Source organism: Salvelinus namaycush, chromosome 4 (genome assembly GCF_016432855.1).
Source record: "Salvelinus namaycush isolate Seneca chromosome 4, SaNama_1.0, whole genome shotgun sequence".
NCBI lineage: Eukaryota > Metazoa > Chordata > Actinopteri > Salmoniformes > Salmonidae > Salvelinus > Salvelinus namaycush.
The window spans coordinates 60,350,206-60,367,036 of NC_052310.1; the positions used below are offsets into that span (position 1 = coordinate 60,350,206).

Below are 16,831 nucleotides of genomic sequence, written 5' to 3' on the forward strand. Positions count from 1 at the left end.
TAACTGATGTTCTGAAAGAGCTGCAAAATCTGGACCCTCTCTTTCTAAAATTATCCGCCGAAATTGTTGCAACCCCTATTACTAGCCTGTTCAACCTCTGTTTCGTATATCGTCTGAGATCCCCAAGGATTGGAAAGCTGCCGCGGTCATCCCCCTCTTCAAAGGGGGAGACACTCTAGACCCAAACTGCTGCAGACCTATATCTATCCTACCCTGCCTTTCTAAGGTCTTCGAAAGCCAAGTTAAACAGATCAACGACCATTTTGAATTCCACCGTACCTTCTCTGCTATACAATCTGGTTTCCAAGCTGGTCACGGGTGCACCTCAGCCACGCTCAAGGTCCTAAACAATATCATAACCGCCATCGATAAGAGACAATACTGCGCAGCTGTATTCATCGACCTGGCCAAGGCTTGGACTCTGTCAATCACCACATTCTTATCGGCAGACTCAACAGCCTTGGTTTCTCAAATGACTGCCTCGCCTGGTTCACCAACTTCTTCTCAGACAGAGTTCAGTGTGTCAAATCGGAGGGCCTGTTGTCCGGACCTCTGGCAGTCTCTATAGGGGTGCCACAGGGTTCAATTCTCGGGCCGACTCGTCTCTGTATACATCAATGATGTCGCTCTTGCTGCTGGTAATTCTCTGACCCACCTCTATGCAGACGACACCATTTTGTATACTTCTGGCCCTTCTTTGGACACTGTGTTAACTAACCTCCAGACGAGCTTCAATGCCATACAACTCTCCTTCCTTGGCCTCCCAACTGCTCTTAAATGCAAGTAATATTTTGTAATATGTGTTTAATTGCTATATTGTAATATTTTGCCACTATATATAGACTTTATGTCAATAATACAATAGAAAAAAGTCTATATACAGTGTGTGCAAATGAGGTAGGATAAAGGAGGTAAGACAATAAATAGGCCATAGTGGCAAAATATTACAATATAGCAATTAAACACTGGAGTGATAAATGTGCAGAAGACGAGTGTGCAAGTAGAGATACTGGGGTGTAAAGGAGCAAAATAAATAACAGTATGGGGGATGAGGTAGTTGGATGGGATATTTTGCATGTTTGTTTATTCCATGTGTAACTTTGTGTGTTGTTTGTGTCCCACTGCTTTGCTTTATCTTGGCCAGGTCGCAGTTGTAAATGAGAACTTGTTCTCGCCTAGCCTAACTGGTTAAATAAAGGTGAAATATTTAAAAAATAAAAGAAAGATTTATAATCATCGCTTGCGATACGGCTTTCGAAACATATGGCCCTTATCTTTCATCAGCTAAAAAGAATCCTTCAAATAAAAAATACTTACTGTAGCAGTTTGCACATATCCATACAGCTATGGGTGCCTCCATCTGACGAAACTACACTTCTGCTACACTTCCCGAGTTACAAAAAGGTGTTCGGAGCACACTTGATAGCTAATTGGCACAGGTGGTCACTTCTGTCTGTTTTCTGTAATCAAGTGCTGTAACATGGAGATATGGAACACTAACCCTAAATAAAGGTGTGTATCAATGTAAACATTTTGGTTTTTATATATTTTTTTAGATGAACGATAAGGTTCTTATGCTTCCAAAACTGCACCGCAAGCCATTTCGTGTTAATGTTCAGACCTGTCGTCGGGGCTCTAAGCAAAATGCCTTCATCCAATGACATCTATTTGTAATGTAATGGAACTGGGAGTCATGATCAAGGGCTATAGCTAGCTAGGCTAATTGAGGCTACATGCTGTGCTTTCTCCACAACCCCATTCAGATTAAACAACAGCCTAGCTTTTGGCTGCTCATTGTGGCCTACTCCTCATTTCCCAAACCTTTTTTATTGGCCAACATAAACAACAAGCTACACACATGAAGGCTACTGGTCGGCTACTAAAAATGACCTTGAAAACAATGTTACATATTTTTGTTTCATTCAGGAAAAGTCTTTTCAATGTTAACATCAGTTTAAAATCGGCCTATATTAGGCTCTTTTTTTTTCATCAAAATGCATTCTCACACAAGTATTTGAATACTAATGTCCATTTTAATATTCAAATAACCGTGCACATCCCTACTAACAGCTATAAACCAATAAGCATCCAGAATCTAAGTGTACCATTTTATGAGGGATCTAGTTTGGATTAAACCTCAAAGGAAGACAGTTTTATCATGTGTAGGTTTCATTCAAGTCTCTGTTTATTATTTAACTAAATACTCTGTCTTTGACAGGAGAGACACCAGATTCTCACTCTGACAGAGGGAAGAGTACTCCAGGGGAATCAGACCCAGAGATGCCCAAACCATTAAGACCACACCACTGCTCCCATTGTGGAAAGAGATTTACCCAGTTAAGGAACTTGAAAGATCATGAAAGAACACACACAGGAGAGAAGCCTCATCTCTGCTCCCAGTGTGGAAAGGGTTTTACCCAGTTAGGGAACCTGAAGGATCATGAAAGAAGACACACAGGATATAAGCCTTTCCAATGCTCTCAGTGTCAGAAAAGTTTTAACAGGGTTGAGGACCTGAAAAGGCATGAGATGACACACACAGGAGAGAAGCCTTTCCAGTGCTCCCAATGTGGAAAGACTTTTACCCAGTTAGGGAACCTGAAAATACATGAAAGAATACACACAGGAGAGAAGCCTTTCCAATGCTCTCAGTGTGGAAAAAGTTTTATCAAGTTAGGCAACCTGAAAATGCATTTGAGAACACACACAGGGGAGAAGCCCTACCACTGCTCAGACTGTGGAAAGCGATTTACCCAGCTTGGGAACCTGAAGTCACATGAGAGAACACACACGAGAGACAAGCCTTACCATTGTTCCCAGTGTGAAACATTTTTTTTCTCATCAGGGGACCTGATAAAGCATGAAAGAACACACTATGTAGAGAGGCCCTACCAATGTTCTCAGTGTGGAAAGAGATTTATAAAGTCATCGCATCTGAAGGATCATAAGAGAATACACACAGGAGAAAAAACATTCCACTGCGCTCAGTGTGGAAAGGGTTTTACCTGGGTAGGGAACCTGAAAAAGCATGAGATGACACACACAGGAGATAAGCCTTTCCAATGCTCCCAGTGTGGAAAAACTTTTACACAGTTAGTGCACATGAAAACACATGAGAGGACTCACAAAAGAGAATAGCCCAACTTCTGTTCCAAGTGTAGAAAGTTTTTTTCCCCCAAGTTAAGGGGTCTGAAAGAGCATGAGAAAATACCTGGGAGGAGAAGACATACCACTGTGCTTATTGTGGGAAGACATTTTCCTGGTAAGAGGACCTGAAATCACATGAGTATAATTGTTCTATAGTTGCCATGGCGCCGTAGTATAAGCCTAAGTAGAGTTTTCCTGTACTTAAGAGTCATGAACTCTTTTTGTTACGTAATTAAGTATTGATTATATATATACACACACACAGACAGACACACAGTGCATTTGGAAAGTATTCAGACTTATTGACTTTTTCCACATTTTATGTTACAGCCTTATTCTAAAATGAGTTAAATAAATAGTTTTCCTCATCAATCTACACACAATACCCCATAATGACAAAGCGAAAACAGGTCTAGAAATTTTTGCAAATGTATTCCAAATAAAAAACAGAAATACCTTATTTACATAAGTATTCAGACCGTTTGCTATGAGACTCAAAATGTATGTCCAATCAATTGAATTTACTACAGGTGAATTTACAATCAAGTTGTAGAAACAAACAAGGATGATCAATGGAAACAGGATGCACCTGATATACATTTTGAGTCTCAGAGCAAAGGGTTTGAATAGAATACTTATGTAAATAAGGTATTTCTGTTTTTTATTTATTATAAATTAGCAAAAAATTATAAACTGGTTTTCATTTTGTCATTATGGGGTATTGCGTGTAGAACTGATGAGGATTTTTTTTTAAATATATGTACATTTTAGAATAAGGCTATAATGTAACAAAATGTGGAAAAAGTCAATCGTTCTGAATACTTTCCAAATGCACTGTATGTATCAATCTATACAGAGATAACCATGCAGCCAATGAACTTGTCTTTTTTTAAAGAGTCTTTAAGATTCTTCTTGTGATTAAAAGGGCTACATAAATTAAATCTATTATTATTGTTAGAATAGAGAGGCTGTGTTCTGACTTCTGTTTTTGACTGAGAATTTGTGTTTTTGTTCATGCCACACAACATTTAATTATATATCAAATCAAAATCTAATTTTATTCGGCACATGCTTCGTAAACAACAGGGGTCGACTAACAGTGAAATGCTTACTTACGGGCCCTTCCCAACAATGCAGAGAGAAAGAAAATAGAGAAATAATAAATACACAATGAGTAACTTAGCTGTATACACAGGATACCAGTACCGAGTCGATGCGCCAGGGGTGCCAGGTAATTGAGGTAGATATGTACGTTGAACTAGGATTAAAGTGACTAGGCAACAGGATAGATAGTTAACCAAATGGCTACCCGGACTAACTATTTAGCAGTCTTATGGCTTGGGGGTAGAAGCTGTTCAGGGTCCTGTTGGTTCCAGATTTGGTGCATCGGTAGTGCTTGCTGTGCGGTAGCAGAGAGAACCGTCTGTTGCTGGGGTCTTTGACCATTTTTAGGGCCTTTCTCTGACACTACTTGGCACAGAGGTCCTGGATGGCAGGAAGCTTTACACGCAGCTTTACACCCTCTGTAGCGCCTTGCGGTCAGATGCCAGGCAGTTGCCATACCAAGCGGTGATGCAGGCAGTCAAGATGCTCTCAAAGGTGCAGCTGTAGAACTTTGAGGAGCTGCGGGCCCAAATATTTTAAGGCTCTTAAAGGGGGTAGAGGCATTGTTGTGCCCTCTTCACGACTGTGTTGGTGGGTGTGGACCATACTTAGTGATGTAAACACAGGAACTTGAAGTTCTCAACCCGCTCCACTACAGCCCTGTCGATGTGAATGGGGGTGTGCTCGGCCCTCCGTTTCCTGTAGTCCATAATCAGGTCCTTTGTCTTGCTGACGTTGAGGGAGAGGTTGTAGTCCTGGCACCACACTGCCAGGTCTCTGACCTCCCTATAGTCAGTCTCATCGTTGTCGATGATCAGGCCTACCACCATCGTGTCATGAGCAAACTTAATGATGGTGTTGGAGTCGTGTGGCCACACAGTTTTGGGTGAACAGTGAGTACAGGAGGGGCCCCCGTCTTCGTATATACAGTTGAAGTCGAAGTTTACATACACCTTAGCCAAATACTTACACTCAGTTTTTCACAATTCCTGATATTTAATCCAAGTAAAAATGCACTGTCTTAGGTCAGTTAGGATCACCACTTTATTTTAAGAATGTGAAATGTCAGAATAATAGAGAGAATGATTTATTTCAGCTTAAATTTCTTTCATCACATTCCCAGTGGGTCAGAAGTTTACATACACTCAATTAGTATTTGGTAGCATTGCCTTTAAATTGTTTAACTTGGGTCAAATCTTTCGTGTAACCTTCCACAAGCTTCCCACAATGAGTTGGGTGAATTTTGGCCCATTCCTCCAAACAGAGCTCGTGTAACTGAATAAGATTTGTAGGTCTTCTTGCTCGCACACGGTTTTTCAGTTCTGCCCACAATTTTTCTATGGGATGGAGGTCAGGGCTTTGTGATGGCCACTCCAATACCTTGACTTTGTTGTCCTTGAGCCATTTTGCCACAACTTTGGAAATATGCTTGGGGTCAATGGAAGACCCATTTGCGACCAAGCTTTAACTTCCTGACTGATGTCTTGAGATGTTGCTTCAATATATCCACATAATTTTCCTTCCTTCAATGCCATCTATTTTGTGAAGTGCACCAGTCCCTCCTGCAGCAAAGCACCCCCACAACATGATGCTGCCACCCCCATGCTTCACGGTTGGGATGGTGTTCTTCGGCTTGCAAGCCTCCCCCTTTTTCCTCCAAACATAACGATGGTCATTATGGCCAAACAGTTCTATTTTTGTTTCATTAGACCAGAGGACATTTCTCCAAAAAGTACGATCTTTGTCCCCATGTGCAGTTGTAAATCGTAATCTGGCTTTTTTATGGCGGTTTTGGAGCAGTGGCTTCTTCCTTGCTGAGCGACCTTTCAGGTTATGTCGATGTAGGACTCGTTTTACTGTGGATATAAATACTTTTGTACCTGTTTCCTCCAGCATCTTCACAAGGTCCTTTGCTGTTGTTCTGGGATTGATTTGCACTTTTCGCACCAAAGTACGTTCATCTCTAGGAGACAGAACTCGTCTCCTTCCTGAGCGATATGACAGCTGCGTTGTCCCATGGTGTTTATACTTGCGTACTATTGTTTGTACAGATAAACGTGGTACCTTCAGGCGTTTGGAAATTGCTCCCAAGGATGACATTTTTTTTTTTCTGAGGTCTTGGCTGATTTCTTTCGATTTTCCCATGATGTCAAGCAAAGAGGCACTGAGTTTGAAGGTAGGCCTTGAAATACATTCACAGGTACACCTCCAATTTACTCAAATTATGTCAATTAGCCTATCAGAAGCGTCTAAAGCCATAACATCATTTTCTGGAATTTTCCAAGCTGTTTAAAGGCAACTTAGTGTATGTTAACTTCTGACCCACTGGAATTGTGATACAGTGTATTATAAGTGAACTAATCTGTTTGTGTCATGCACAAAGTAGATGTCCTAACCGACTTGCCAAAACTATAGTTTGTTAACAAGATATTTGTAGAGTGTTTGAAAAACTAGTTTTAATGACTCCAACCTTAGTGTATGTAATCTTCCGACTTCAACTGTATCTGTATTACCAGTCGTGAAATCCATGGATTACGGCCTAATACATTTATTTCAATTGACTGATTTCCTTATATGAACTGTAACTCAGTAAAATCGTTGAAATTGTTACATTTATATTCTTGTTCAGTATAGGTAGTTTGTGTACTACTCTTCAAACTAAAGGTGTACTAAAATGTGATGATGTGGTGTGCACAACGCATTACCGGGGGCAAACTACCTGCCCTCCAGGACACCTACAGCACCCAATGTCACAGGAAGGCCAAAAAGATCATCAAGGACAACAACCACCCGAGCCACTGCCTGTTCACCCCGCTACCATCCAGAAGGCGAGGTCTGTACAGGTGCATCAAAGCTGGGACCGAGAGACTGAAAAACAGCTTCTATCTCAAGGCCATCAGACTGTTAAACAGCAATCACTAGCACAGTAGAAACTGCTGCCTACATACAGACTTGAAATCATTGGCCACTTTAATAAATGGATCATTAGTCACTTTAATAATGCCAATTTAATAATGTTTACACATCTTGCATTACTCATCTCATATGTATATACTGTATTTTATACCATCTATTGCATCTTGCCTATGCCGCTCGGTCATCGCTCATCCATATATGTATATGTATATCTTCTTATTGCATCCCTTTACTTAGATCTGTGTGTATTAGGTAGTGTTGGGGAATTGTTAGATTACTTGTTAGATATTACTGCACTGTCGGAACTAGAAGAACAAGCATTTTGCTACACTCACAATAACATCTGCTAACCATGTGTATGTGACCAATAAAATTTGATTTGATTTGTTCTGATAACATTGAAAAGTTGACATGAAAAACATTCACTACCTCATGAATATTCCCATCGTTATTATTCCACTGTCAGAGAAAACTTGTGCTTGGGAGATGGTGTGTCGATGCACATTTGTGGCCTGCTGGAGGTCATTTTGCAGGGCTCTGGCAGTGCACCTCCTTGCACAAAGGCGGAGGTAGCGGTCCTGCTGCTGGGTTGTTGCCCTCCTACGGCCTCCTCCACGTCTCCTGATGTACTGGCCTGTCTCCTGGTAGCGCCTCCATGCTCTGGAGACTACGCTGACAGACACAGCAAACCTTTTTGCCACAGCTCGCATTGATGTGCCATCCTGGATGAACTGCACTACCTGAGCCACTTGTGTGGGTTGTAGACTCCGTCTCATGCTACCACTAGAGTGAAAGCACCGCCAGCATTCAAAAGTGACCAAAACATCAGCCAGGAAGCATAGGAACTGAGAAGTGGTCTGTGGTCACCACCTGCAGAACCACTCCTTTATTGGGGGTGTCTTGCTAATTGCCTATAATTTCCACCTTTTGTCTATTCCATTTGCACAACAGCATGTGACATTTATTGTCAATCAGTGTTGCTTCCTAAGTGGACAGTTTGATTTCACAGAAGTGTGATTGACTTGGAGTTACATTGTGTTGTTTAAGTGTTCCCTTTATTTTTTTGAGCAGTGTATATTATTTCAGCGTCTCGCCATTAAAGCTAGCTAAGGAGGACAATTATGCCTATGCAGCCTGATTGGAGGATGCTTTATGTATGAGCCTAGTATTACCGGGAATGCACATCAAACCTAGATCTAGCTGCCACTATCAGCTGCCTAGGCCACACGAGCCATTTTATTAATGGAAAGAGACAAAAAACACCAAAAGTGTAATGACATTCAGCGATTGTCATTCGGTCTGCACTCCTGTAGCCTGAATGAATTGATGATGCTGACAAAATTACCGTTTTATGTAGAAAGAAAAGTTGGGACACCTGAACGCTCTTAACCCCCCCAGTTGACTTTGTTCGATTTTAGGGGGACTCAGGTCTCATTCAGGTGGTCTCGTTCTCTCCAGCAGGTGGCAGCAGGTTAACAGAGTGAAGTCCCTCTAAATGACAAACCTAGGCCCAGTTCCATTTCAGTCCCTAGTACCTACGTCTTTTGGGGTTACTGATCTGGAAGGACTGGTATATATAATAATAATAAGAAGAAGAAGAATAATAATAGAAAGGGTAGGGTTAAGGTGAATGGGTAAGGTGCAGAAATTGATTAATACCAGTCTATCACAGTCTTGTTCTTTTTCATTGCGCAGGCTCTGCTGGCTTAATTATTGCCAGTGATGAGGTATTCTAGACAAAGGCAGATTGTTATTTTTGATTTTCTGAAAAACTTAACTGACAAAAAATATAAATGCAATATGTAGCGTTAGTCCCATGTTTAATGAGCTAATATAAAAGATCCCAGAAATATTCCATACGGACAAAAAGCTTATTTCGCTCAAATTTTGTGCACTAATTTGTTTACATCACTGTTAGTGAGCATGCCACCCGTGGCGACACCCCTGCCCAGTCATGTGAAATCCATAGATTAGGGCCTAATGAATTTATTTCCATTGACTGATTTCCTGAACAGTAACTCAGTAAAATGTTTGAAGTTATTGCATGTTGCATTTTTATTTTTGCTTAGTATATAACAGAAAGGTCAGTGTTCCTCTGTGTATTCTAATGTTTATGTAGTCCACTGCTTCATGTGTATTTCAATGCTTCATATCTCAAGTACACTTCTATAACAATACTTACCTGAAACAAATTCACAGGCGATTAAGATACTTACATATTTTTAAGAATGCAGAGCACTATTTCATCTCACAAAAAGAGGATAGGATCATTCTAATGCTAGCACACAACTATCTGGGACCGTATGCATCGAGCGTCTCAGAGGAGCAGTGCTGATCTAGGATCAGGTCCCCCCTGTCCATGTAGTCTTGTTCATGGTGATCTAAAAGACAAAATGTATCCTAAACAGCACTCCTACTCTGAGACGCTTGATACATATGGCTCCAGGTCTAGAAGACACAGTCACAGCCATTAGTTTGCAAAGTATTTTATTGTAAATGTTTACAATTCTCCATGTGAGGTTATAGTTTTGACGAGACAAAAAAATGATGATAAGGTAACAAAAATAAATACATCTGTTGAGTAGACAGTGGTAAGGGTGGAGGCGAGTTGATGCAGAATTCCTTACTATGAATGAGCTGATTAACCGAGTTTTCATTCAATTAAACTTGCTTGAGAGATTTTAAGGAAAGACATCCTTGTCTGCCATTGTAACCATGAATCTTTTGCCCTCTCTTACTCTTCAATCAAAAGCTACACAGGTATAACATGTGAAAAATGTTTCTTGAAGTTTAGTCTCATCCTTCCTACATGGCTAAATGGTCCAAATGAATTGTATGGACATCATTTCAGCAACAGAAAACATGGATTCGACAAGTGAGTTAGTTTCAGAGGAATGCTCATTGTGACAATAGCACAACCGCAGTACAATTATGTTTGTTATATCTCAACCATAAAGCCAGTGTAGAGAAACATGATGAGCGATGCTAATAATCTGCTCACATAGAAAACATACCACAGGCTATTTTGGCATCATAAAATAACAAGAGTCAATAGCAATTGCTAAATCAACAGTGGCATAGGCTAAATTTTGCCAACCATTAACATTATACACCCCCCCCCACCAATTTGATAAGCTGAACAGTGGTAATAGCGCCACACACACACAAACACACATTAACTCTTGCCAATACAGTAGGGTCAATGCTGAAACATGGGTTAAACATTTTAGTTACACAGAAGGACACGGCCACTAAAAACAGGAAATGACAAGCAGACCGAGCCCCCACAGGGATTGTCGAGGTAACAGAATAACTGTTCAGACAGAATGTCGCGCATCACCAAACATTACACTCATCCATTCACTCACCTAATACTCTCTTCAGCTCCAGCTCTTTCTAACAGGGTTAAAATTAAATAATAACCCAGAAGAAAACACAGTTTGAAAGACTATTTAAGAAGTGTAAAAATCACCTTTCTACATAAAAATACTGTTTGTTCCATTTATCCCCAGAGTTCCGATCAATATAACTGCAGATACTTAAATCTGATCTGAAAACAATATGACGAACATGCAGAGAAACATAATGCCTTTAGTGCCTTATACACACACAAAGTGGTCTGAAAAATAGATGTGGAAAACCTCTTCTGCTGGTATATAAAAGTGCCACAGTCGGGCCATAGAGTCAGTGGCTATAGGCCCGCCTGACAAGTAGTGTTCATAGGTCAGTTTAAAATCCTTCAAGTGGTTTGGTCTTTCAACGTTTCTTCATGTGATTGTTGGCCTGTCCTTGTAAAGTCCTGTTAAAGCCTGCGTGGATCTCCATATCAATTGTTGTCTCAGTCGTCTCGACTGGCTCCCTTCCCTTGCCTCATTTCATCCATCCTCACTGATGTGAAAGAGCTGGCAAAGTGAGATCAAATTACACAGGAACCTTCTAACATATTACTAGTACCCATCCTGACATGACAGGTCAGAGCAGATGAAGCAGGAAAAGACGCGGAGAGGAGACGAGGAGAGGAAGCCATAGTGGACCAATTAGGTTGCATTTAGACAGGCAGCCCGATTCTGCATTTCTTTTCTTCACCATTTGGTCTTTTGACCAATCAGATCAGCTCTGAAAAAGATCTGATGTGAAAAGATCTGATGTGATTGGTCAAAATACCAATTAGTGAAAAAAATATTAGAATTGGGCTGCCTATGTAAACATAGCCTAAGATGCAGACCATGTCCAGTTCAGGATGAGCCAGTCTAAGCCAGGCTTCTCTGTCTGGGCTTGATTCTTGGGTAAAGCTGTTGAGAAAGACACACATACTGCTTATTAGATACATTGGAACATTATCAAACAATAATTAATAACCTCTTAATGCAAAGTTATTCAGTAAGGTTTAACTTGAGGAAACTCAGTTGTGACACTGACTCACCCCCAGAAGGTTCCGAGGGATGTACCCCTCGGTGTCGCCCATGCGCGCCCACCACCACTCGATCTCGTCCTCATCCTCCCGGCGAACGATGGTCATGCAGTCACCCTCACGGAACGCCAGCTCATCAGAATTGTCATTGGAGTAGTCCCACAGGCCATAGACCACAGCCCTGTTCATAATGCCCATCTTCTCCTGCACTCCTGGAGGAAAGAGGAGGAGAAAGAGGGTTTAGCAGAGCAAGAACACATACACTCATACAAAAATGTACAAAGCACACACACACACACAGATATATGCACGCATACACACAAACGTTCCCCAGACATAACACTCAAGGCTATAAGATCTGTAGAAATGTTGAGCTACTAACCGTAGAGGAACTGGGAGCACTGGGTGTATCCCTCCTCCATCTCCTCACACTTATCTGCTGCCGTCTGCATGTCGCTGTAGGTCATAGCAAACACCGCTGCTCCCGACTCAACCAGGAACTTACACACCTGCACGTTATTACAGGAGGCCGCGCAATGCAGCGGAGTCCTGAGAGAGAACGAGAGAGGGAAAAGAAGAAAGAAAGGGAGGAAAAAGGAGTGTGATATTAAGAGAAAAAAAAAATCATACATTCCGAAATACTTTCAAGTAAGAGTTCAAGTTGGACTGCAGTTTACAACACTCCTATCACTGACTGCAGTAAGAATCACAATCAGAGATATTGGTAGTATAGGGTCCACTCACCATCCATCACTGTCGGCTGCGTTGACGTTGACACCAAACTGCACCAAGAACTTGACGATCTCCGTGTGTCCGGCACAGACTGCGTTGTGGAGGGCTGTGATCCCCTCATCATTTGGCAGACTAGGGTCCTCCACCTGAGAGGGGAGAGAGAGGTGGATACGATTTCACAACTCGCTTTACACACAGACTATTTTACACCCACTTAATAAAAATGATAATCAGCTAAGACTACAAAACAAACATTAAGACTATAGTACTTCACTTTGAGAGGGATGGTTAACCAGCTACCATGCTACCTGCTATTACAAAAACAACTTTACACATTTTCCTTCACTACACACAAGCCTGTTAAAAAGCACTTGTAAACACTGTTCGTCTATGAAAATCTTTGCTTACGAAATACCTTAATAGAGAGCCACTTTAGGGAATAATATACAGTATACATCTATACATACACAGACATAGTCTTACCTCGTAGATGATCCTCTGGACCAGGTCAAACTCTCCCTCCAGAGAGGAATCCAGGAGCAGGGCCAGGGGGTTAAACTTCACCCTCATACTGTGGTCGATCCTTTCTGAGCCAGTCTTACGCAGGTTGGTCCTCTTCCCCTAATACAGACACACGGAGGTGAGAACACTTTTCAAACAATGTCATGCCTTGATGAAGTCACACAGCCACTGACACACACTCACAAGGAAGTGTCTAAGGATTTTAGCTAGTGTCCGGTCCCATCTGTGCTCAAACGGATAGAGAGATGATATATGGAGGTCCTTGAGCCACATTTCAAATCAATGCTCAGTTCATATGAATGGGTGCCAGCCCACAATGCCACACCATGCTAAAGAATAATAAACACATTGCAAAAAACGATTCGATAGAGCATCCAGAGTATCCATTGAATGTGAATACCCTGGCTTGAAAGAGAGAAAATGTATGAGCGACCTGTTCCTTCAGCTCCTAGCTCAGCACTGAGCTTTTTGTGAGGGGACCAAATCAGTGAAGAAACTACTGGTTTCACTAAGCAACCTGATTATTACTCAACCAGATTATGGTTATTACTGGCCCCATGAAAGAAAGGGCCCTTTTTGGTTCTTAACAGGAGCCCATTGGGTTCAGTGGAAGAGAGCAGGGACTGGGAGGCAAAAATGGATCAGACCATTCATCAACACTCCTAGGGTAGGATCTATTACTGACCTATTACTGGGTAGTATACCGTATTTTACAATTTACAGGTAGCGATGGGTTTTTACTTTACCTTCTATAACGTTATTTTAATGTTTGGTTAAATGTGATACGCTGTGTGTAAAGTCAATTTTTATAGTTTACTTCACTACTTGAGTCATCTCTCTCTCTCTCTCTCTCTCTCCATGCCGCTTTCCACACAGACCTAGCCCCGCCCCCCGTCACTCAAGGAGCACATGTGTTGTTCCTCGACCATGAGACACTTGAGTTCAGTCTGCATGGTCAATGCAGCACATGCAACAATGTTGATGACAACGATGCTGTTTCACTTTGCTTCTTAATATAAATCCACTAGCGTTGTATAATTACACTATTAGTTTGTGTTTCTTACATCTGCAAACAGCTAGTTAGTATTTTATTTTCAGAACTCATTGCATTTTTCTCTCCAATTTTTATCTTGTCTCATCGCTGCAACTCCCCAACGGTCGGTTCATGCGTCCTCTGAAACGCGAACCGCCAAACCGCATCACTTAACACCTGCTCGCTTAACCGAGAAGCCGGCTGCACCAATGTGTCGGCGCCCGGGCCACCACAAGGAGTCGCTAGAGCGCAATGAGTCTTGTAAACCCCCCCCGGCCAAACCCTCCACTAACCCAGACGACGCTGTGCCAATTGGGCGCCCCCCTATGGGACTCCCGATCATGACCGGTTGTGATACAGCCCGGGATTGAACCTGGGTTTGTAGTGACGCCTCAGTGCCTTAGCTGCGCCACTCAGGAGGCCAGCAAGTTTGTCTTCTCTTAGCAAGTTGGGCATAAATCTTGTTAGCCGCTAATTGTTAGCCACTAATGCTAATCTTAAATGCAAATCGCTAGCTAGCTAACAAATGTACTCAGTCAGAGAAAACGTAATTAGCTATACAGCCTAATAATACCAGTGATGATGTAGACCTAAATCCGCATGTTGTTTGTTCAACTGTATCTTCTAAGTCAAATAGGAATATGCGAAGCAAGAATATGTTAACTTCATGAAGTAGCTAAGACAAAACATTCAATGTAGCCAAAGATTATGGGGTCCCCTAGGTAACACTTATCAAAACTTTGGTTCCTACCCTGTCACAATACCTCCTCCATGGGATTTTCATTCACTGTCATGTCAAACAACACTGTGTCTATGATTCCATGTCATGATTCCAACAGTTCACCCAAGTGTTTTGCTCTAAATCGCAATTGCAACATTTGGTTAAAAATAAGGCTTGGATTGTTTGCCTATATCATGCAGCCCTACGCGGCAGTGTGGAAAGGATCTCAAATGAGTGCAGGAAACGCAGAAATTGAAAATAGTTTTTGGTTGAATTGAACAGTACCACAATCAGAATGGAGATAGACCCATTAAAATCACTTAGAATATGTTGACACCCTAGGGTCACGCACTACTCATGAAGCAAATTTAGAACTTTTGTTATTCAAAAACGTCAAATAGTCATACCGTCCATTTTATTTTATTTTAAATACTGTGATATGATATTTTGGCCATATCGCCCAGCCCTAGTAGGACCCCACTGATAAACCAGCTTAGAGGGGATCAACAATGGAATGCAACTTGTTGTTTACTTACAGGGCTAGAAAATAACCAAAGCTCATTTCATTGTCACCTTTGGATGGGCGAAGAGTGAATAGGTTCCACTTCCTATTGCACTTGATCAGGATTAATGTGCTTATATAACCAATGAGAGTGTGGAGGGTGAACATGTACTGTATAATCTGAACAGTCAGAAAAACCCATGATCCGACCATGAGACTAACAACATGAGGCACATACAGTACTGTAGAGTACAGTCGGCTATTGTTAATACATGCTATGGCTTAAGACTGGTGTTAAGCTATTTGCAGCAAGTAGAGTGGATCTGTTTGATCTGGTACTGATGTTAAATGTGACTGATTGTGAGCTGATGTTTATGAAAGTCATGGAAGGTACTTTAAATATAATGTATCATCATCATTAAAACAACAGTGTAACTTAGGTTTCTTACAGGTGGCAATGTGACCTGTCCGGTGACCTCTGGTGCCTGCATGCTGAGAGTGTCCTCCCCCAGGCTCTCCTGCCCAGCCCCGCTGGGGTAGGGTGGTGGGGGGTAGGGGGGGAACTCCTCCGTGAAACTCTCTGGAGGAGGGGTCAGGCTGGGTGGGCTGGGTTCCTCCATGCCAGCAGCAGCAACAGGGGACGGTGGGGGGAACAGGGGCTGGTCAGGTCGCGGTGCAGGATGGGCCGGATGGGGAGGGGCGGTGAACTCCTCTCGTTCTCCCTTTGGGATGGCTGGTGGGGGAGTGTGCTCTGCAGGGAGTGCGGGGAGGAGGTTAGGGGAGGGGGGCAGGACTTCACAAGCCTCAAGTGTTACACTCTCCGGTTGGCTGCTATCCCCACCAATCTGGGCCCCTGGAACACCAGGCCCTGCCCCTCCCTCCTCCTTCACAGCCTCGGGTGTGGTGGGCGTGGTGAGGATGGTCTCCATAGCAGCCAGCGTGGTCTTCTGGTATAGCAGTTTCTGGATGTTGGGCCCCGCGGGGCCCTCGGGCTCTGTGATAGAGCTGCGTTTCTTCAAGGGCCGCGGGGCGTTGTACAGCTTCTTCCTGAGGGCCTCCAGGTCCCCGTCGCTCTGGTGGCGGTAGGGGTTGGAGATGAAGGGCAGCAGCTTGGTGGGGCTGAGGGGACGAGGGGTGCGCTCTGTCTCCCCCTGCTGGCCCTCGGCAGGGGGGACATGGGGGGCCCCGTGGTCCACCTCAGAGTGCTGGTCTGGGGAATGTCGCTGCTCGCTGTAAGGGTTCTCTGGGTGCTGGGGGCCTCCGCTGGGGATCACAGGCTTACCGTACACTACACACACAGAGAGAGACACAGAAATAAACAGAGAGAATCGGTTAGGATTTAAAGCAGGCTTTATAAAAACAACAAACAGACAACCTCTTTTCCTGCTAATAAACAATGACACACCAGGACCAGAGTTGGAGAACATGTAACATTTGAATCAGCTTTTAAGAATATCATCCAGGCAGTATATAAAATAATTTTAAAATAAAAAATATATGTTTTAGTGATCGACTAGGAGTGCCTTGAAGATTGACCGTTTGGTGACCACTGTACTAGCGTTTTTTCCCTCCTCCGTTCTTCTCCCCTTTGCTCTGTGTACAGATGCTGCTCTTCCTTCAGAAAAGCATGCATCACTACTTTGTTCATTTGCACAATTTATCTTGTTCACTTTCGCTTGTAAATGTCCACACTCAGGAAAATGACATTCAGTAGCTACTAGCTAGGCTTGTATAACTTTATGA

The 16,831-nt window shown here is 42.6% G+C and overlaps 2 protein-coding genes across 3 annotated transcripts in view; one reads left to right on the forward strand and one right to left on the reverse strand.

Moving 5' to 3' along the window:
• Nucleotides 1-2,226: 2,226 nt before the first annotated feature.
• LOC120045945 (gastrula zinc finger protein XlCGF17.1-like) lies at nucleotides 2,227-3,138 on the forward strand. The gene has a single exon (XM_038990870.1). It carries the CDS (start codon nucleotides 2,281-2,283, stop codon nucleotides 3,136-3,138), a length of 858 nt encoding a protein of 285 aa, XP_038846798.1. The 5' UTR covers nucleotides 2,227-2,280.
• Nucleotides 3,139-9,637: 6,499 nt separating this feature from the next.
• LOC120046688 (apoptosis-stimulating of p53 protein 2-like) overlaps nucleotides 9,638-16,831 on the reverse strand; it is a 56,070-nt gene continuing 48,876 nt past the window's right edge. For both annotated transcript variants that reach the window (XM_038992106.1, XM_038992105.1), the window contains 6 exons: nucleotides 15,538-16,376; nucleotides 12,794-12,931; nucleotides 12,323-12,456; nucleotides 11,961-12,127; nucleotides 11,591-11,790; nucleotides 9,638-11,459 (listed from right to left, as the gene is read on the reverse strand). In XM_038992106.1, the coding sequence (XP_038848034.1) occupies nucleotides 11,418-11,459; nucleotides 11,591-11,790; nucleotides 11,961-12,127; nucleotides 12,323-12,456; nucleotides 12,794-12,931; nucleotides 15,538-16,376 (1,520 nt within the window). In that variant the 3' untranslated portion in view covers nucleotides 9,638-11,417. The remainder of the gene's footprint in view (nucleotides 11,460-11,590; nucleotides 11,791-11,960; nucleotides 12,128-12,322; nucleotides 12,457-12,793; nucleotides 12,932-15,537; nucleotides 16,377-16,831) is intronic.